Genomic DNA, 21,539 nt, shown 5'->3' on the forward strand with positions numbered 1-21,539 from the left:
TGGTCTAATCCAATTTTATAAAACTGAATTTTAAATTCAAAATAATGTCTCCCTTTATAATATATAATATATGTTTAGGTCGTCTCCTATTTAATATATGACACTTTTAATAGAAGTCAGATTAAGCTATGTTCAATCCAAATTATATTCTAAGAATTACAAGTAGATCATTAAATTCATGCTTAAAAGAAGAAATTGATAGCATTAATTTTATGAAATTACTATATTACACTGTCACTGCCTACAAATAATAAAGTGCATCCACTACAGTTCTAAGTATGACCTGCCAGGAACAGTTTATACTGACTGACTATATAGAAAACAAATTGTGTTTATAGTATAAGATTTTTAATCGTTGAATTTTTAATAAACATAAACAGTTTTAACTACAAATTTTTTTATCCTTTTATCATTCCCTCACTTTACAGAAATCAGATCCCTAACATCTCTATCATACAAAAAACGTATTTAATTTTAGGGAATGTAAAGAGATTGTTGAGAGTGCACAACTCTCACCATCACTTCACTTGTACGTGTATTTGTGCATGCATAATTACTATACACTAAGCTTTATATCAAAAATTCAGGTAATAGTACACAGCGTGCTTTCAATTACAAAACTTTGTCCAACATATTGGGTCACAAGAGAAAGTCGGAGGATAATCCATATTGGGAGCAACTACTAAATAAGTGAGTTGAACACCGTATTTTTACTCAAAATTTTAATGTATTAGATTTATGGATCATTTCACTTATACTATGTTCAACATCCACTTTTCCAAGCAATAATGTGGACTTAACTCACTTCATTCTTGCCACAACATATCATTGTGTGTGAATACTATACAATATAGATATGAAGCACTGACACCTCTATGATTAGGCGTGTCGCGGTATCCGACACGTGTCGGTGTCCAACACTCCTACGACACGTGTCAGATTGCTCGGATCGGTGTCCAGAAAATACTTGTATCTTATTTTAAAACTTTTTTTAAGAAATAACTTTCTTAACTTAGATTTACATGTATATATATTTTGATTATCAATTTATATCTTTTATAAATATGTAGCAGTGTCGGTGTCCTATATTTTTTACATTAGTGGTGTCGCGGTGTCCGTGTCTTGTCGTGTCGCGGTGTCAGTGTCGGAGTTCGTGCTTCATAAATATTAGAATTAACTGCAAGTAATATAATCTTTTTCAAACCAAATTACGTAAATCAAGCATTCATAGAGGAATTCATCTACTTAACCTAATCTTAGAAATTTAGTTACTTATAGGCATAATTAACATAACAAAAGAGTTAGAAAATAACGCACACAAAGTAACGTTGATTCCTTGCGGAGGAAGTTACTACTCCCTATGGTGGGGAGTGTCTTCCCTTGAGAGCCCCTTGCTCTCCCTTTGTTGCTCCTCCCTTGCTCCTTGCCTTGAGAGAACTTTGAATATTTTGGAATGAATAATTCTGGTGGTGAAGGGCTGTATTTATATTATATATTGGTTTTCTTTTCGGTGTATTAATATATATGGATGAAATTTGTGTTTTCAAATGAGAACAAGAAAGTGAAATGAAAAATGGGGAAAGGGAAAACATTGAAAAGGGGGAGGAAGAGAAAAGGAAAGTGGAAATTTGAAAAGGAGAGGGAAAAATGGGACCGTGGCTTTTTTTGGGTTTCAAAAAATCAATGTTTTTTTCATAAAAATCCACGTACTCCTTTTCCCTCTCTTTTTCACATCGCCCTTTGATTTCCATCATCAATGAATTGCCAAGGAAGAAATAGTAGTCAATGATTGATCTTCTCGTATTTATGCACCATCCTTGTTAGCATCAATGAAACCAACAAGATGAGTGAATGAGAAATAGGGAAAGAACAATATAGTTTTGTGTCAAAAAAAAAATCTAGTGTCAACACATCTCTTAGATATTTGAGAACTTTGTATGTTTCTTTATGTCATATGAGGAGTGATATCATCATGGTACAATTTATGGCTAGGATCCATTGGAATACTTGATGGATTGCAACCAAAGTCACCAAGTTCTGCTAAAAGGTCAAGACAGTAATATCTTTGGCTTAGGAAAATTTCTTTTTCTAAATGTGTAACCTCAAGTCTTAAAATGTAAAATACATGTACACCGATGCTTGTAAATAAATTGTGACCATTGAAAAATGAGACACTTTCTGCTTACACATAACTTTTGGTATTAAGCACATTTTTCTTGTTTTATTGCACAGCAAAGTAGTGTGAAAAATGTGTAATAGAAAAAGTGTACACATACACATAACATAACCATGTTGAAAAATAAATGTCAATCAAGCAAGTTCAGCCTGAAGCCATTATTCATACTTTACCACAACAAACCTAAACAAAAATAAAAAGACTATAATAACCCTACAAAAAAGCACCATAACCATGATGCAAACAGTGCAAAAAACTCCAAAACAAGTACAATAAGAACCTCAAAAGCCTGATAACAAATCAGTATTTGTAATCCTTAACATGAAGAGACTCTGAAGCACCATCACCAAGGTTAGCATTACCTTGATATTTTCCAAGAGTTGCTTCTGAATTTGCCTTACACCTAACAAGCAATGCAGCTTGAGCCTTAGCGATATTTTCGTCTTTTCCACCCCAAGCCTTAAGAGTACTCTGCTGAAGTGCCCTTCCATAAGAGAATGTGAGACTCCAAGGCTTCTTTCCCTGAAGTTTGTTCATTGCATTAAGGTTAACACTTGCTTCCTCTTCACTTTGTCCACCAGACAAGAAAACTATAGCAGGAACAGCGGCTGGAACGGTTCGCAACAAAGCTCGGACGGTGTGTTGGGCTATAACCTCAGCAGCAACTTTTGGTGCATCTGATCCTGGTGTGACCATATTAGGTTTCAAAAGAGTGCCTTCAAGAAGAACATGATGGTCACTTAATGCCTTGTAACATGCCGCGAGAACACGTTCTGTTACATCAGCGCATTTTGCGATATCGTGTGATCCATCAACAAGAATCTCAGGCTCAACAATAGGAACCAACCCGTTTTCTTGGCATATGACTGCATAACGAGCTAAACCGTATGCGTTTTCGTGGATTGACAATGGAGATGGTTCATTAGGACCGATCTTTAGCACGGCACGCCATTTAGCGAACCTTGCACCAGCTTCATAGTACTTCTTGCACCTCTGGCCAAGGTCATCTAAACCTTGAGTTGTAGTTTCTCCGTTTGTGCCTGGAAGTTCAACGGTTCCCTTGTCAACCTTAATACCGGGAAGAACTCCGCCTTTCTTCAAAACCTCCACAAAGGGTACTCCTATACACAATTGAAAAAATTGTTAAGGGTCATAAGTAACATCACCAATAAGTATCTTGGAGAGCTTATGAAATAAGCTGGCTGTAAACAGCTTATAGACATGTCATAAACTCTTTATAAGCTCTCACAGGCAGTCTCATATGTGATTATGCTAGTAGATAAGCCAAAATGAGGTGTCCTAAGTGATTATACTAGTACATAAGCTGAATTGCTGAAATAAGACAATATAAACAGACCCTAAAGCCAATACCTATGAAAGCATACAAAATCATCTAAAACTAAATTAGGGCGGTCTATCCTATTACGGTAAAAGTCATCCCTAATACGATTGTAAAAAGTGAATTGAGGAAACACTGAATTCTCAATTAAAAAAATTCAAAACAAACATTGCTTATGCAAGTTTTAACACTTCCTTGATAATACCTGCAGCAGTCTTTTGGTATAGTGTTTCTTCGAACAAGATAACACCACTGAGGCACTCTAAACAACCAGGGGCAGTGAATAGGAGTTCACGAAGAACACGCCGGTTTGATTCATTATTCTCAACTTTGATGTTGGCAAATCGCTTTCCTATTGTGCCGGTAGATTCATCAGCAGCAAGGATACCCTTTCCAGGAGAGCCAATGTAAGCAGCATTGGCAATGAGTTCATCTGCATTTCATGTTGAATTCTTTACAAACATTAACAACTAGAACAGATCAATTTAGAATTTGTGTTAAATTTAACTCAACGGCAACACTACAAAATTTAATTGTAAGATGAAAGATGTCTCCTACTTATTTATTCATTTTCAAGTCATATCTCATCAGCCTTTAAAAAAAAAGTCATATCTCATCCAATACATGACTCTTATAGATTTCCAATCTACCATTGGATTAATTTTTAATTTTGCTTAGTCAAATTTAAGTTTTTCGTCCTTCTTCAAATACGCCTTTCATGGGAATCAACCTTTAATTCTTTCACTGCAAACTAAGTGTGTTGCGGGAATGGATTCTCTCATGTGCCCTTTACACAGTGTGATTTTTCACTATTCATCAAGAGAGAGAGAAACACATGATAAATTTAAATGAAATGAGTTTGAATAGTGATAGATTATATTTTATTCTCTCTCGTATACAACTTAGAGGATTCATTCTGGTGTGTTACTATCAGAGCCCCGCATTTTAGCATCTAGTGGTGGAACCAATCCCAAACAAGATTACAATCTTGCTTAAAATAATTTGTCCTTTTTCCTCCTTTTTTGGTACTTAGAATAATTCTCTTGCTCATTCACATTTACAACAACAATGAACCAATTCACATAGCATCATTTAGTATTATGCTGAAGAAAGAAAAAAAAAACGTCATGGTGATAGTTTTAAATTGTGAGGTCCGCAATTGTGGCTGCAATATATCGGAGATTTTGAGATCATAAGTGCAACTCATGACCACATGCGACTGCAATTTAAAATCATAAATATACTCATAAAATTCTAAAAAATTTACTTGAGAACAAAAATTCACAAATAGTTCTCCAAAGAAGAGTTGATATACTTTCAATGTTAAAATTATTAAATAAAGATCTAGATCACATCTACACAAATGATCAACCAAAAAAGAAAAATCACATACACAAATGATCAACAAGAAAAAGAAAAACATTTTCTATAAATGGAAAATATAATAAAATAAAATAAAATAACATGAATGAATAATTAACCTTCATATTTGCTCTTGAAAGAAGACATGTTACTTAGTGGCTTTTGAGAAGAGAGAAGAAAAAGAATGATTTAGTTTTGTTTTGTGATATTTGGAAAGTAGAGAAGACAAGTAGTATATAAGGAGAGATGTTTGAGTTTGAAGATTTATTTATAAAGATGTTGTTAGAATATTTATTAATAAAGAAATGAAAAAAAAAAAAAAAAAAAAAAAAAAAAAAAGTAAAAAACAATGGGCAAAGACAGATTCTAGATGTGTTTGAAGGTTGAAGTTGAATTTAAGACCGCAAAATAAGTTCAACCTTTGCATCTGTCTCAAATTAACGCCCCACACGGGGTTCCTCTTTTTCCACTTACCACCTTTTTCATTTTGCTTATCATGTCATTTTCATTTTCTAATTTTTTATTTTTTTTTTCATAATAATATACGAATAAACTTTGGGTTTGCATTATTTTCTAAAAAGAAATCATTGATTAATAATGGTGACTAAGCTACACCTAGTAATGATGGTGAAAGAGAGAGGAGAGTTAGAGAAAAAAGAGATGGGTGGTTTTTTTATTTTAAAAATTAGGATTCCTCAATTATTAATAATTAAATTGCAAACATAGGTTTACTCTAAAAGTGAATGACATGTCCAGCTTACTCACCCTAGACTAAGGATGACAAATTCCAATAGTACATAAAATGTTTTAGTGAAGAGTGACATGTTAGAGGTCTCACATGAAAGAAATTAGTTTTAAAATAATTTAATTGCTAGAAATTCACCTGTACTTTCTCCGTCCCAAAATATAAGCAAAAAATAGTCAATAAAAGTTAATGTATTTGGTGCAAAATTTAGTCCAAATACATTAATTTTTGTTGACCCATTTTTGCTTATATTTCAGAATGGATGGAGTACATAAAATGGGATATTTCGGGTTCGAACCCCGATCCCTGGACATAAAATGTGATATCTCTATTGTGGATATTAAACACTTTATAAGTAAGAGAACTCATAAACCTAATACCTTAAGATTTTGTGTTAAAGTCCAACTCACTTATCTAAGTATTATGAACCCAGTATACTATAGACTAGACTTCCCTCGTTACCCAACAATCCCTATCAACTATTACACTTTCAAGATGATCGGTGGGAATGTGCACTTTATCTAGTGGGATCCTGTCTTCAATATAATGTGATGGCTCGAGAGTTCTTGAAGGGGCATAAGGTGAGTTTTAGTCTATTTCTTGTGGAAGTTTTTATTAAAAAACAGTTAATGCAATGAACAATTTGAATGATATCCTATAAGAAAGGATAAAGAAATTAATCGGAAAAAAGAAGAAGGGAGATAAACAAATTAACAAATAAAAAGAGTCTTATATGTATAATTAAAGAAGAAACGGAGTAATTAATTTATTTATTTTTAAATTTATTCACAATGAAAGTTATGGTAAAGCCAAAAAAGTGTGAGTTTTACCCCCTATTTTGATTGAATCGAAATTGTACTTCTTCTATTTTAAAATTCAGAATTTTAACCCCTTATTTTATAATTCTTTGGATTTTAACCCCTCTTATACAATAACTTATATATAAAGGATATGAGAAACACACAATGAATACTTAATCTCATTCAAGAAGTTTAAGGCATATTTTAGTCGGAAGTTACATCATAAATCACATTGAGTACTTAATCTCAACATATGTTATGACGATTTCATCAAATAGAAGCAGTAATTTCACTTGTTAAGACCATCTCTAATTGTGTAGTACCTATTAGGTACTCATGGTACTTATTAGGTATTATCATTTGAGCAATACTTATTTGAGTACCTAATAGGTACTAGTTTTACAATAAGCATTAATACATATTTTGTTTTCGTGGGTCCCATTTATAATGATGTATAGTTATTGGTGAGATGTGTTATTGATAGGGCCTATTTAGAACTTTTTAAGAGATGTTGAGTTGGAGGGATTGAGTACTTATTAAGTACTATTATTAAAAAATTATAAATGAGTGGTGTGTACACGTGGGACCCAATTAATTACTAAAAAAATGAGTATCTCCATTATGGATGCTCTAAGTGAACTAAAAATTAAAAAATATATGGTTTTGCCACTTGCAAACTCTACTGGTAGCACTATGTTAAGCGTGTATTTGTCACTAGAGTCTCACGTCGGTTACATATAATAAAATATGAGTCAAATATTATAGGGGGCAAAAATTCAAAGAATTATAAAATAGGAGGATTAAAATTCCTAACTTTAAAATAGGTGGGGTAAAATTCTGGTTCAATCAAAATACAGGGATAAAACAACATTTAAGACAAAGTGTACTCTTCCTCTGCCATTGTTAATTTTTATTCAATGTGGTATCATTTAATTATTAAATTAGTCCTGATATTTTTATTATATATGAATAAATTAATGTTAGTATATTATAATAAACCAGAGATTCAAGTAGGCGAAAAAAATGTGAGTGATCAAAATAAATTTTTTTTCTGTAAATTCTAAAATGGGTCTTTAAATTAAAGAATTAAAATAAAATGTGAAAAGTCAACTATCTACTATTATATTTAACTTAATTTTTTTATAAATATTTAATTTTTAAACTACTTAGTAGTGAGTGAGTACTGATGATAACGGGACAATACATGCTTAATCACTATATATAGTCTGTATTGATGATCATATAAGCATGCGTAGATTTATAAATGGCTATTATTCATATACTTCCTCTTTTATTAATGACAATATTATGAATTTGTGACATGCCAAATGCATGCACATATCCGTCACAAGTACTAACAGACTATTTGTTTATCTAGAACTGTATAATTCAAGACCGCTGACCTCCATGCTTTTTTCTTTTTCTTTTGTTCTTTCTTTTTCTTTTTAGGCACGTTTGACCTCCATCTTTGGCGTTGAATTTGGTGGGGATGACCACATTTCGATCTCTCGCAACGGCAATTGGGATGAGGCTAAAATCACTTAATGTCAAAACTGACCCCGAATCAGATTAAACTGATGGTGAAAGCCAGAAAAAAAAATTAAGTAATCAAACAAGGCAAAGAAATTTTCTTAAATGTCATCGTACAAAATGATTTAAAGAGAATTGCAAGTTAAATTAATTATATCTCCATCCAAACTTGAAGAATAACGTTTAAATCGTACAAAGTGATTTAAAGAGAATGTCTTTTGTTGTTCAATCATATCTTTTGTTGATATTGATGAATTGTAAAAAGTATTTTTCATGTCACTGAAACCACTTGAAAGGGAGCTTCTACGACACATGAAAAATTTCAATTTAACGGTACATTAGATCAATTAATTAATAAATTAACGATTATTTGATAAATAAAAAATTATTTATCGATCATTGTATTTCAGAGATGATAATTCATAAGAAAAACACAAATTCAATGTTTTATAAGCATTATATGTGCTAACTTTTTTACATTTTTTCATAAAAAAATTGAATACGACTATTATGAGTGATAAAAAAATTCAAATTTTTTTTTTTTTTACATAAGTGGTAAAAAGTTCAATAATGACTATTATGAGTGATAAAAAAAATTCAATAATAACTATTTTAAATGAAAGAAAATGATTTTGTTCGAAAAAATATTCATTTACCTATTAATTTAATGATCTAATATACCAATACATTGATATTTATATAAGGTAGAACAAAGCCAAAAAAACTAACAAATTATTATCTAATTTTGTAAGGACCTGTATTGGCTTGGGACCGGTGAGTATGCTCCTCCTTAAAGTCTCAGGTTCAATTCTCTTTGATGTCAATTTAGATGGGTTAATTTAGCTTCTTAAAAAAAATTGTAAGGACCTCTCAAATAAATTTTTGACGTAATATTTTTAAAAAAATCCCTCGCTGCATTAAAATGTCAAGTTGATACCTACATTTAACCACTTAGTATCAATTTTTTTTTTGAACAAGCTAGTATCAATTAAATTCCTGAGTAATGCTAGAAACACACTCCCACTAACACACTTTCATTCATTGTTCCATGTCGTCAACTTTTTCAACCTCTAACTTGGTTGGCGGTTTTCAATCTCCGAGAAGTTTTAATTTGTGGGTCTTGTTAACGAGTGTATGCGGAACACTCTTTAAGCATTCCATTTAAAGAAATAATATAAATTCAAAAAGTAAAACATTTCAATTCTCAATGTGTTACTTCCCACATTTAATTTTCATAAAAATTTTACAAAAACTTACTATTTAAAATGAGGGCACTCCTTAGCATTTCCCTTAAATGAGTGTTGTCGCCCTTGTCCATACAAAGCCAACCCCTCCATAAAATGTTGTCTCGGAAGCACCACATTAAGCATCACCGCCATAACCCCTCCACTGCTGGTCACCTTGTAACCCCTCCGTCGTCGGTTGCACTTCGCAACCTCTTCACCTCCAGTTTTTTGTTCTTCTCTTCCAACAAAAACGTAGTGGCTAAAACAAATATTTTGATAGAGGGTTTGGATTATGTCTCTTAAAAATTGAACAACTTCATTTATTTGTACAAACCCATCCAAAATTGATCAAACGCAGTAGGGGCGGACTGCTCTACATTCAGTCATGCCACAATGAGCCCCGAAGCAATCTTCTTTTTGTTGTGGGACAACATCCGACAGCCGCTGGCTCTGAATAACCACCCCGATAATAAGTTCAATTCTTCCATAACATAACGGGGGTGGAGTTGCGCACAAGCCGAGTGACGAAAGTGCACAAGAGTACTTTGCACCACAACCATCTCTTTTTTAAGTTCTACGGACCGATGCCTGCTGCTTCATCTAGGAGAATGGTTATCCCACTTGGTCCTCTGCATTAACTATGGTAGAGAATTTGATGGGTCGTCTGGGTAATGGGTTGTAGCATAGAAGATCGTGATAAATGGTGAATAATTATAAAATAAAAAAGGTTTAATTGTGCATTTGATCTCTTATCTTTATTTTAAGTTTTAAGTTGGTCCCTTATCTTTTAAATGTTTCAAATTGGTCCCTTATCTTTTCTTCCGTTTACTAAGTTAGTCCCTCCCGTCAACTTTTTTACTAACGTCGTTAGATTTCGACACGTGGCAAACAGAAAACACACGTGGACAACCACATGAGATGACTTACCCAGTCATGTGCCACATCAATTTCTTTTAATTCTAAAATAAAAAATAAAACAAAAGCTAGAAATAAAGAGGGGGTGCATGGAGAAGGCCACCGCCGGGGTCACTTCCGGACCTCAAAATCTACAAATGAATATGCTATTTCACTCGAAATTTCGCATTGATCATGAATCTGAACTTAGATTTCTTAGTGGAAGCTTAGGTTTAAAATTTCGAAGAAAAAGTTTCAAGAACATAAAAAATGGCAAAACACGATTCAGCCACAACCAAGCAAAATTAATCGGTGGAAAAGTTTTAAAACAACATTTAGATCATGAATCAAGTGAAACCTAGCTATGAAACGTTCTAAGAGCATCTCCAATGGTGATACCACTTTGGGTATCATACATTACTAACAAGTGGTCCTTATAATGTCATGTAATATTTATGCATACGTATTTTGAGTTCATATATGCTCCATTAGCTTATTCTCCATTAGCTTCCATTACATTTGTACCGGGCCATGAACCAGGGTGTGATTTGTTAAGGCCCAATACGAAAAAGCCCAATGGGAGCATCTAAAGGAGAAGCGTGAAAACAATCATGAAAAACACATGATAGGCATGATCCACCATGACTTGGAGAAGAAGGAAGAAACTTGGAGAAGAAGGAAGAAGCTTGGAGAAGAAGGAAAAGTAACCGCCCACTACCCATGAATTCCTCTCCAAGCAAGGCGGTTATCAAGCAACAAGAAGAAGATATTTTGTCTATAAATAGGATCTTCTTCAAGAGAATAAGTAGGACTCTCATTCTGAGAAACCACCATACTTTCATTCTTGTAAAGACACAATTCTTTCAATCTTGTAAAGAGAAAATATTTTTTCCTCTAATCATACTTGTATCCATTATCAATCTTTAATAATACAAACCCCCTATGTTTTTACCAGAACATTTTGGCGCCCACCGTGGGGCTGCGGTAAAATCATTTGATCCCAGCCTATCACAGCAACTAGACGAAAAATCAAACATCTTCACATGGCTGGAGAGCATGGAAACAACGATAATTCTAGCGTTAACACCTTGCAAGCCGCCGTCGTAGAAATTCGGCGTTTGCAGACTCACATTGCGGCCATCAAGGCTTAAAGGGCAGATGAGAAAGAAGCAGAAGTTACAACTTGACATCTCTTTTGGATATATCTCTATGTTATTATTATTATTATTATTATTATTATTATTATAGTTTTGATCCGGAGGATTTTGTTTGGCTCCACTCATCAATAAAGAAAGAAGCGTGTATACGGAGAATCGCATCGCGTCCTCGTCTTTGCATCGCCATGCATCTGTTATCACACCATCCAAGAACCGCCACGCCGCCACTAACACATTGTTTTCTTTACGGCAACTCTGCTCTCAATCCAGGCGGAAACAATGAAGTCGCCATCGCCGCCGTTATATTCGTTAAGAAATCGCCTCCGACGTCAGTTGTGGAGAAATTGTCATCGCCGCGGTCGGTTATGGAGGAATCGCCATCTCACCGTCGGTCGTTCTGTTCATCTCGATCAGGTGTTAACGTTCTTTTCTTGCAACTTACCATTTAATCATATAGTTCTCACTCCTTCTGTTTTGATAATATGTTATTTGTACTTATAATTAACACAAAATGCTTCTTAGTTATTCAAGGAAATTGTTAGAGCACCACAAAAATAAACTGCATAGCAACATGAGATCATGTTGCATTCTATTAGTAGGGTACTGGATAAGTTGAAACAATGAAACTATTAAGCGTTGAACTCATATCATCCCTTCCTGCATTGTCCCATTTATTTGCCATGCAACTTGATCAATGTGATGAACAAATTGATGTAATTAGTGATAGTAATGTACCAATAGAAAATGAAACTAAGGACAATATTTGGAGTGGGACATTATACTGTATTGATATAGCGATTATATGCTTCTGATGCTAGAACCTCAAACTACCAAAAGTTCTATGATGTTTGGTGTTTAATCTTTTAATTTCTCGATAGTATAGCTGTTGATTATTATAGAGAACATCTGATGCATGATACTGTGATAGTTTTATTTCCTTTGTACCTAACAAAGTTATCAAGTTGATCATAGCACAGGGTAACGAACAAATGTGGAAAATTGAGATGAAAATTCAGTAATTATCACTCGGCGAGATAGAAGCCGCCAACTAATATTTCAGGTTGAAGCATATTCCGCGATGACTACCGCAATGGAACTCAGTCTCACCACGCCAAAACATAATTGTTTTTCTTGCTAGGCGAGGAGCGCCGCAACAAACCACCCATGGCGGTATCATTTTCGTTTGTTTTATTTTTCATATATTATTATTGTTGAACCTAATGTATCAAAGCTTATTTGCAGCGATCATGATTAAGTTGCGGGCTCTGAACCAAGAATAAATGAAGCCAGCCGGCTCTAGACCAATAAAGGTTAACCGGTGATGGAATAAAGGTCAACCTGATTAAGTTACGGGCTCTGAACCAAAAAAAAAAAAAAAATAATAAAAAAATAAAATAAAAAATGGTTATCTCAAACTTGAGCTCTGAATCTTTATTAAAGATCAACTCAGATGTGAGCTCTGAACCAAATGTAAGGTTGCAAGGCCTTGGCGTTACCTGTAAGTCTTACGAGTGGGGTACGTCAGAAAAAGAAAAATTAAACAAGGTTGCAAGGCCTTGGCGTTACCTGTAAGTCTTACGAGTTGGGTACGTCAGAAAAAGAAAAATTAAACAAGGTTGCGAGGCCTTGGCGTTACCTGTAAGTCTTACGAGTTGGGTGCGTCAGAAAAAGATACATTAAACAAGGTTGCAAGACCTTGGCGTTACCTGTAAGTCTTACGAGTTGGGTACGTCAGAAAAAGAAAAATTAAACAAGGTTGAAAGGTCTTGGCGTTACCTGTAAGTCTTACGAGTTGGGTACGTCAGAAAAAGAAAAATAAAACAAGGTTGAAAGGCCTTGGCGTTACCTGTAAGTCTTACGAGTTGGGTACGTCAGAAAAAGAAAAATAAAACAAGGTTGAAAGGCCTTGGCGTTACCTGTAAGTCTTACGAGTTGGGTACGTCAGAAAAAGAAAATAAAACAAGGTTGAAAGGCCTTGGCGTTACCTGTAAGTCTTACGAGTTGGGTACGTCAGAAAAAGAAAAATAAAACAAGGTTGAAAGGCCTTGGCGTTACCTGTAAGTCTTACGAGTTGGGTACGTCAGAAAAAGAAAATAAAACAAGGTTGAAAGGTCTTGGCGTTACCTGTAAGTCTTACGAGTTGGGTACGTCAGAAAAAGAAAAATAAAACAAGGTTGAAAGGTCTTGGCGTTACCTGTAAGTCTTACGAGTTGGGTACGTCAGAAAAAGAAAATAAAACAAGGTTGAAAGGCCTTGGCGTTACCCGTAGGGAGCGTCAGAAAAAGATACAGCAAAGAAAGGCGAAATTATCAACACCGCCAGAAAAAGCTTACACACAACCAAAGCAAGGCGATTCATTATAACGCCAAATGACAACAGGTATAAAGTTATTCATAAATGATATATAATTATATTTAAAGAGCTAAAGACATTGCAGGTGCAAAGTTAAAAATTTTCAAAGGCGAGATTATTGTCAACACCAGACACAAAGTATAGTGGAAGTACGACTCCGAGCAGCGCCAATTCTTTTTAAATTGCCAAGAAGTCACAAAATAAGGCGTGCAAGTCTGGCAGTACGAAAATCAACTACAACAAAGAAGGGCGAGTCATAATGACGCCGAATCATTTACAATCGCCAAAAAGGCAACAGGCGAGATTGTTGTCAACGCCAACGTAAAAATGCAAATACAACGGAACAGGCGAGACGAATCGCGAAAGACGAAGAGGCGAGATTGGTGACAACGCTAGCTTGAAAATGCAAATACAATGAAAAAAGAGGAAGGGCGACTCGCTAACTTGCTCAAAGTCGCCAAGAAACAATGACAACAATATTCAAAGCCACAAATGGCGTACATCAAGATATTCAAAAGTCATAGAAAGGCGTACAAATTAGCTAAGAAATATCAACAACAAAAGGAAGGATAAGGCGACAAGCAAACGAAGAATATAAGTCGGCAACAAATAGGCGACATAGAACAACGCCGAGGCATAATAATCGCCAAGTGATTTCAATTAAAAGCACTTCGCCTTCCCGAAGCCTCGTGCTTGGGGGGCTGTGTACCGGGCCATGAACCAGGGTGTGATTTGTTAAGGCCCAATACGAAAAAGCCCAATGGGAGCATCTAAAGGAGAAGCGTGAAAACAATCATGAAAAACACATGATAGGCATGATCCACCATGACTTGGAGAAGAAGGAAGAAACTTGGAGAAGAAGGAAGAAGCTTGGAGAAGAAGGAAAAGTAACCGCCCACTACCCATGAATTCCTCTCCAAGCAAGGCGGTTATCAAGCAACAAGAAGAAGATATTTTGTCTATAAATAGGATCTTCTTCAAGAGAATAAGTAGGACTCTCATTCTGAGAAACCACCATACTTTCATTCTTGTAAAGACACAATTCTTTCAATCTTGTAAAGAGAAAATATTTTTTCCTCTAATCATACTTGTATCCATTATCAATCTTGAATAATACAAACCCCCTATGTTTTTACCAGAACAACATTGTTCAGATCGTGACACGTGGATAAAAATTTATCAATGGTCCAGATTTAAAATGTAAGGAAAAGTAATAAAAGAAAAAAAGAAAGAAACACGTAAATTGCGTAAATTTCCCTCTTGCTTGCAATACATTGTTCTTCATCTTTTTCCTTGTTTCTGCAACACCGTCATCTCCTCACACAAATCACTCTCCATCCCAACGCCGTCGTCGTCCCATCTCATTGTCAATACTAACACACTTGCTCATGTCGTTGTCACCCTTCTCTATTCGTTCAACCGTCGTCGCCGTCATTTTCGCTATTTTCAGTTTTAAAATATCTCTGTTCCTCCGACCACCCAGCATCAGCGCTGCTACTATTTTTGGCCAAGATATTATTGATTTTTAAAACTATAACTTTTTGTTCTTGTTCATGTTGTTATTGTTTTGATACATTAATTAGTTGGGAATGAGTATTATTGTTGTTATTATAATATTATTGTTTTTCAAGGTATTATTGTTGTTATTATACTATGAATTTTATGCTGTAATGGTTTTTCTAGTTTCATTTTTATTGTTTATTTTTATGCAATTGAAAAGGGGGAAGTGGCGGAGAGACACCGCGGCGGCAACGGCGAGGAAGAAGACGTCTTGTCGGCGACCGGTAGTGAGAGACACTATGATAGAGAGATGGAGATGCGGCGTAGAGATTGAGAGGTGTTTTGTTTTGACGGAGAAGACGAAAATTGAGAGAGAGAAGTAAGATGGGGTTGTTGTGAAAGGAATAAGAAGATTATGATTTTCCAATCTAATCTAAACCAGTGGCGCGACGGCGTTGGGACGGAGAGAGATTTGACGGCGGCCAGTTGTGAGAAGATGTCGAGCAGTGTTGTAGCAACAAGGAAGAAGATGAAGAACAATGTATTGCAATGAAGAGAGAAGTTTACACAGTGCGATTAGAGAATATTTTAAATCTGGACCATTGATAAATTTTTATCCACGTGTCACGATCTGAACAAGGTAATGGAAGCTAATGGAGAATAAGCTAATGGAGCATATCTAAACTCACGTATTTTTGCTTCAATAGTGATACCATTTTTTGAGTATCATACATTAATAACAAGTGGTCCCTTCTATATTTAAAGGCAACAAAGAAATAAAATATTCCTATAGTAAAAAAAGAAAAATGAGATCTGATCATTGAATGTCAACCGTAATATTTTGACATATATGGAAGCTAATAATAATATTAAACTGATGATACGGTACCTTATTTAAGGTATCAGTATCATCAATTTTGATACCCTATGTGTCACGTCATGGAACTCTAATGATAAAAAAAATAAGGTAACGTATCATTAGTCTATGAAACTCTCTTAGATACCCTTATTGGAGATGCTCTCACCGATTCAAGCTTTTTCTTAACCACTATAAACTTCGAACTAGACGTTTCTTGATGAATTTCCTTGCTTTTTTTCAATGAATTTCAGCTTCTAAAAGTGTTTTGAAGCTATTGGATGAAATGAATTGAAGCTTTATGAAGGTTTGTGAATTTTTTATGAAAATGATGAAATTTTGGATGTGAAAAGCTATTTTGTTTTATTTTTATTTTAAAATTAAAAGAAATTGATGTGGCACATGACTGGGTAATTAATCTCATGTGGTTGTCCTTGTGTGTTTTCCGTTTGCCATGTGTCGAAATCTAACAGCGCTAGTCAAAAAATTGACGGGAGGGACTAACTTAGTAAACGGGAGAAAAGATAAGGGACCAATTTGAAACTTTTAAAAGATAAGGGATCAACTTGAAACCTAAAATAAAGATAAAGGACTAAATGTGCAATTAAGCCAATAAAAAAACTAACTTGTTTGACCAGTTAACAGTAAGACATTGGAAAAAATAGATGACGTGGACCAATGAATGAGAGTGTGTCGGTGAGAGTGTGACCCTTAGATATCTGTATTTTAACAACTTAGTATCAATTTGGTTCCTATGTTTATCCTATTACTATCAATTTAATCCTTAGCATACGAGGAGGACTAATATGAGTAAAAATTAACAGAGTCACAGGCCATTTTAAAATATTCATAAAGTCGGGAATCTATTTAAGAGCGCCTAACAACGTTTGGGACTAATTTGATGGTTTACTCAGCAAAAATCATATGATAGTGGAGAAATAGAGTTACACACTATTTGTCTCTAAATATAAATCTCTTTTGAGAAAAGTTGTCCTTAAATGGCCATAAAAGAAAGATTCATTGTTTGTTTGTTTTGTAGATGGCTGGATGATGCAGTCTGAAATCACTGATGATGCCTCAGACCAACCAGTTCAATATCAAATATAAGTGTTCCTAAAGTGGAGCCTTCACCATTTGCAAGACGAGTTGGATTAAAAATGGTAGTGAACAGCCTCTGCCTGTCAAAGAACTTTTTTTTGGAACAAGATAAAAGAATACAATAAAAATCAGTACGGTATAGATTAATAATTTCAAATTGTACATTATGCTAGCATTGTGTATGTTGCGGGTATAGACTTGTATCACAAGTTAACCGGTTTTAGGCTCACCATAGGCGTATGAGCCAGTTGACAAGTTTAGGGCGCGAGTTAGGCGTAGGCTTGGTTGTAACCTTCGGAGTTAGGACATGTATAGTCTTCTTAATGTAAACCTTGGTTGTATATATGATGAAAAAACTTTCAATTATGTATAAAAATCAATCAAAGGATTCTTACATTAGGTGGGAGAGGTTCCTGTGATGTGTTTTGGTACCCAAGTGATGGTGGTATGATGACTCTACGAATACCACCTACTTTCATTGATCTCACTGCCACATCAATTCCAGAAATTACCTAGAAAGCATTTGAGTCTGATATGATTCACTTCTTCCTTAGTATATGACATGATAAAAGTATAGGAATTCATTTAATTACAGCTTTTCAAAAGTTTGTGGTGAGTAAATGTTTAGATACAATTTTGGAAGAAACAAAAATTAGTTAGAATCCTTTCTCAAGAAAAAAAAATAGTTAGAATCACAAACTTGATTCCAACAAAACAAATAAAAATTCCAAAGATTACCTTGTATACCAAAGTTTCAAACTTAATTTTGAGAAGAAAAAATATTCCGACATTTGAAAATAATTAAAAGATTACCTTTCCAGAGCCAAGGACAAAGACAAAAGGATTAGGATCACCATTCTCATCTTTGTGATCATAGGTTGAATCAAAACGCCATCCTTGTTTTGCTGCTAGTCTACCATAGTAATGAATCTCAACCTTCAATATAACAACATACTATAAGATCATAACAGAGTCATAATGAATAATAATGCAAAATTAAATATTTACACACCTAACCTATCCATTAGTCTATAAATCAAAATCCTAAACAAATTCTCACACTCTAACAACAAAACAAAACCAATTAATGTGGTTGAACTTGTACCGGGCGGAATACCACCTAAGTGGGCCACTTGCCTAATATGGGTTAGGCCCATTGGAACGAGTCTAGCAATCTGCCGGGAGAGCAACCGTACCTCCTAACCCTAAGGGGTTAAGGGTCGAGAAGATTGCCACATGGGATATAAATCCCCCAAAAGACGGAGCCGTTAAGCTCTAGATCGTGGGACTTCTCGCCCTATACTGTTACGCCAAGCCCTATATATAGGCACCCTAGTCTCTCTTTATAGAACATCACTTTCTACATACTTACTCTAAGACTTAGACCTAGAACGCTATGTAGCGAAGTGCATACCCCCATAAATCCTTGCAGGAACAGAACTCAAGTCAATGGGCCAATTTATATGCTACGGATTATGTCCCAAGTCTCACCACAACCCAATTTAGATTGCGACACACTCGTCCAGCTTGTAAGCCTCGAGACTTACATATGAACTTTGAGGACAACGTCCAGTGAACCCGTCGGCAATGATAGGGTGCTAAGTTAGAATAATTTAGGCGAAGAATTCATATTCATATTAATTGGCTCTTATTCTAATTATTTTTTGATTGTGCTTTGTTTGGCCTTTAGGTCATTATCCATTTAATCGTAGTAATGTAGTGTCTTGGACATATTTTAACTTAATGAATGAAATGTAGAAAATTTATGTTTTGTTTCTTATTAGATAGTTTATATTATTCTTCCTTAAACTTAGCTTAATTTTCCATAGTTTCTTAGATTTAGCTAAAAGAGCCTATCAAATTAATTAACTTCCATCAAGGGTTGAATCTTTTGAAAGTACCAAGTTCGAACTCAGACTGAAACAATCATTGATCAGACTTTATTCAGGCTAATTTTTCATAATAGGAGGGTTAAAAAAAAAAAACAAAACAAAACAAAACAAATCCATCTAAGACATAAAACCTTATCTTATAAAACAACAATAACAATTATATTATATAGCACTATTAATTTGAAGGAGAGAATAATTATACTTATACCTGATCACCATCTTCAGGAACTTCACCAGAACCAACAAGGAGTTCCAAAGCCTTAACACCACCAGAATTTGGGAGCTCGGAAAAATCAGCTATTGGAAATTTTGAAGAAGATGATGGAGAAGAAAATGAAGGTTGAGGAGTAAGTGAGAAGATTAAAGCAGAGAAAGTGGTGGAGATGAGAGACAAAGATAAAGGTCTTCTTGTAATGTTACATGGATATTTTGTTTGAGGGAGAGTGGCACAGACACGTGTTGTACTTCTAGAGACACAACATTCTATTATCATCATCTTCATTTTCTCTCTTGTAATAAGAAAATGAATCCATAAAGCTGTTTGTAACATGTTTCGTAACAAATCGTTTTGTACATTCTTCTCGATAATTGAGGATTGGGTTTAACTCAACTTTATAAAACACATACTCACGTTGTGTTTTTCCGGCTTCTTTGAATAAATCTAAAAGGATCGCTGTTGAATTTTTGGATTAACATTCAACCGTCATTGAGAATTCTGAAAAAATTTTAAAACAGCAAAATAATTTTTCAACATTTTCCAGTTATTTCTAGTAGAAATTATTAAGAAATGTCTTACTAATTTAATCGAACCTCTAAAACGCCTTTTAAAAAATGAACGCGTGTTATGAGACTTCTTAACATATCCCTTCACGCGGACCTGATAATAGATGGTCCAACGGATGTGGAGAGGCTCTGATACCATCTTAAAATTGAGTATTGGGTCTAACTCAACTCTACAAAATCAGCTTGTAAAGTGAGGATTGCCTCTTACTTATAAACACATACTCAGGTCATCTCACAACCGATGTGATACTTCTTAACAATTCTATCATCATTTTGGTCTCTGAAAATATATTTCGCTATCACATTCATTCCCGAAAATATTAAAATTGTAATTAAGTTGAGAAGTGTTTTTTTTATTAATTATTTTATTTTACAAATTTATTTTTATGCAGTCAATTTGATCTCATGATATGTTTTATAATTCTCTAATTATTACCACATATTTTATTTCCAAATTCATGCAATATGATATAGAGAATAATTTTAAAGTTAAATTTTATTGATATTTTAAAAATCGGACCAATCATCGAATCAGGTCCTTGGCATGGGTGGTGCTGTTAACAAGTGAGGGGATGCATCTCAAATTGATATAATTCTCTGCGTTGATATATAGGTATTAAATCGAGTCAAATTGAATGACTCAGTGTCTAAACACAATAATCTTCTTCGTCAAATTCATAACTTATGTATTGTATAACTAAACAAATTTATGTCATATTAAAATGACTTTTTTTTAAAAAAAAAATTATTTTTAGTTGATAAACAAATATTTCCAAACGATTGTATTAAAAATATATATATGTTTTTAATCACAATTACAATATATTATAAATTAAAATGAGAGTTAAATGCTTAAAGCATATACTAGTATATCAATAAGAGAATTTGTTTTTGTTTTATTTTTAATAAAAAATTGTTGTTCATGCAATTAAAGTTTTGAGTTTGAAGGAAAAAAATTGTACTTTTAAATATAAAATTAAAATGTGTATAAGTATCACAATTTGAATGGTGGTGTAGCGGTCATGTTGCATGTTTGCAATATGAGGGTGCATGTTTCATTCCTCCCATTTCTATTGAACCGTCATGTTTGCACCGGTTCAACTACATACTCGGTACAGGTCAGACCAAAATAACTAACCCTCCGATTCATGATCGGACCGGCTCAACCGGCCGGTTCGATTGGATTTTTTAAAACACTGCTTATAAGATAATGAAAATAAGAAACACACATTTTAATGTTCTTAAATCCCAATATTTTTAAAGCAATTAGAAATATGAAATTATAATTGAATTACAATATGCATATGCGGAGTTCGAGGAAGCTCATGAGAAACATCGAGTCTAATTCTCCATGACCATAAGAGAGGGAGACGTCACATTTTCACTCAAAATATTAGGGTCTGTTTGGTGCGCAAGATAGGGTAATTGTATTATATTCTGTCTCAACCCAGTGTTTGGTGAGACACCTGGATATGATAAGTTTATCCTAAAATTTATGATATCATGTCTTTCTAGTTAAAAAGTTTATCATGAATTTGAGTTGGGTTATCGGTGAGATAGGATAGAAAAATAATTTACTGATGTGTTTTATAAAGTATATTTTAAAATGAAAAATGAAAATTAATAAAATATAAATAATAAAATAATTTTTAAGATAATACTTAACCAAAATAAATAAATAATAAAATAATTTGATATTAAATTAAAAATAAAATGATTAATTTTTAAATATATACACGATTTTCTCGCATGGATAATTTTGTAATTTATATAATCTAAAAATTCAAATTTCTACTAAAATTATAATATTTAAAAGTAAAATAATTATT

General features: G+C 33.9%; 2 protein-coding genes across 3 annotated transcripts; both read right to left on the bottom strand.

The window, feature by feature from the left end:
• Positions 1-2,139: 2,139 nt before the first annotated feature.
• On the bottom strand, positions 2,140-5,151 carry LOC123904161 (fructose-bisphosphate aldolase 6, cytosolic-like). The gene is made up of 3 exons (XM_045953853.1): positions 4,997-5,151; positions 3,721-3,948; positions 2,140-3,297 (listed from the first exon to the last, which is right to left on the bottom strand). Exons 1-3 carry the CDS (start codon positions 5,022-5,024, stop codon positions 2,477-2,479), a joined length of 1,077 nt encoding a protein of 358 aa, XP_045809809.1. The 5' UTR covers positions 5,025-5,151; the 3' UTR covers positions 2,140-2,476.
• Positions 5,152-16,748: 11,597 nt separating this feature from the next.
• LOC123904168 (peptidyl-prolyl cis-trans isomerase FKBP17-1, chloroplastic-like) lies at positions 16,749-19,464 on the bottom strand. Of its 2 annotated transcripts, XM_045953859.1 has the most exons (4): positions 19,136-19,464; positions 17,849-17,971; positions 17,431-17,547; positions 16,749-17,126 (listed from the first exon to the last, which is right to left on the bottom strand). In XM_045953859.1, exons 1-4 carry the CDS (start codon positions 19,427-19,429, stop codon positions 17,001-17,003), a joined length of 660 nt encoding a protein of 219 aa, XP_045809815.1. In that variant the 5' UTR covers positions 19,430-19,464; the 3' UTR covers positions 16,749-17,000. The 2 variants fall into 2 exon arrangements, with proteins under 2 accessions (XP_045809815.1, XP_045809821.1); XM_045953865.1 differs by lacking the exon at positions 17,431-17,547.
• Between the last annotated feature and the right edge of the window lie 2,075 nt (positions 19,465-21,539).

This window comes from Trifolium pratense, linkage group LG1, assembly GCF_020283565.1.
Source record: "Trifolium pratense cultivar HEN17-A07 linkage group LG1, ARS_RC_1.1, whole genome shotgun sequence".
Classification (NCBI taxonomy): Eukaryota; Viridiplantae; Streptophyta; class Magnoliopsida; order Fabales; family Fabaceae; genus Trifolium; species Trifolium pratense.

Coding starts and splice junctions, on each gene's coding strand:
- LOC123904161 (XM_045953853.1), bottom strand. CDS start 5,024: ATGTCTTCTTTCAAGAGCAAATATGAAG. Junction 3,949..4,996: donor TTTCAAGAGCAAATATGAAG/GTTAATTATTCA, acceptor CATGAAATGCAG/ATGAACTCATTGCCAATGCT. Junction 3,298..3,720: donor ATACCAAAAGACTGCTGCAG/GTATTATCAAGG, acceptor AATTGTGTATAG/GAGTACCCTTTGTGGAGGTT.
- LOC123904168 (XM_045953859.1), bottom strand. CDS start 19,429: ATGAAGATGATGATAATAGAATGTTGTGTCTCTAGAAGTACAACACGT. Junction 17,972..19,135: donor TTCCTGAAGATGGTGATCAG/GTATAAGTATAA, acceptor GTTATATTGAAG/GTTGAGATTCATTACTATGG. Junction 17,548..17,848: donor TTGTCCTTGGCTCTGGAAAG/GTAATCTTTTAA, acceptor AATGCTTTCTAG/GTAATTTCTGGAATTGATGT.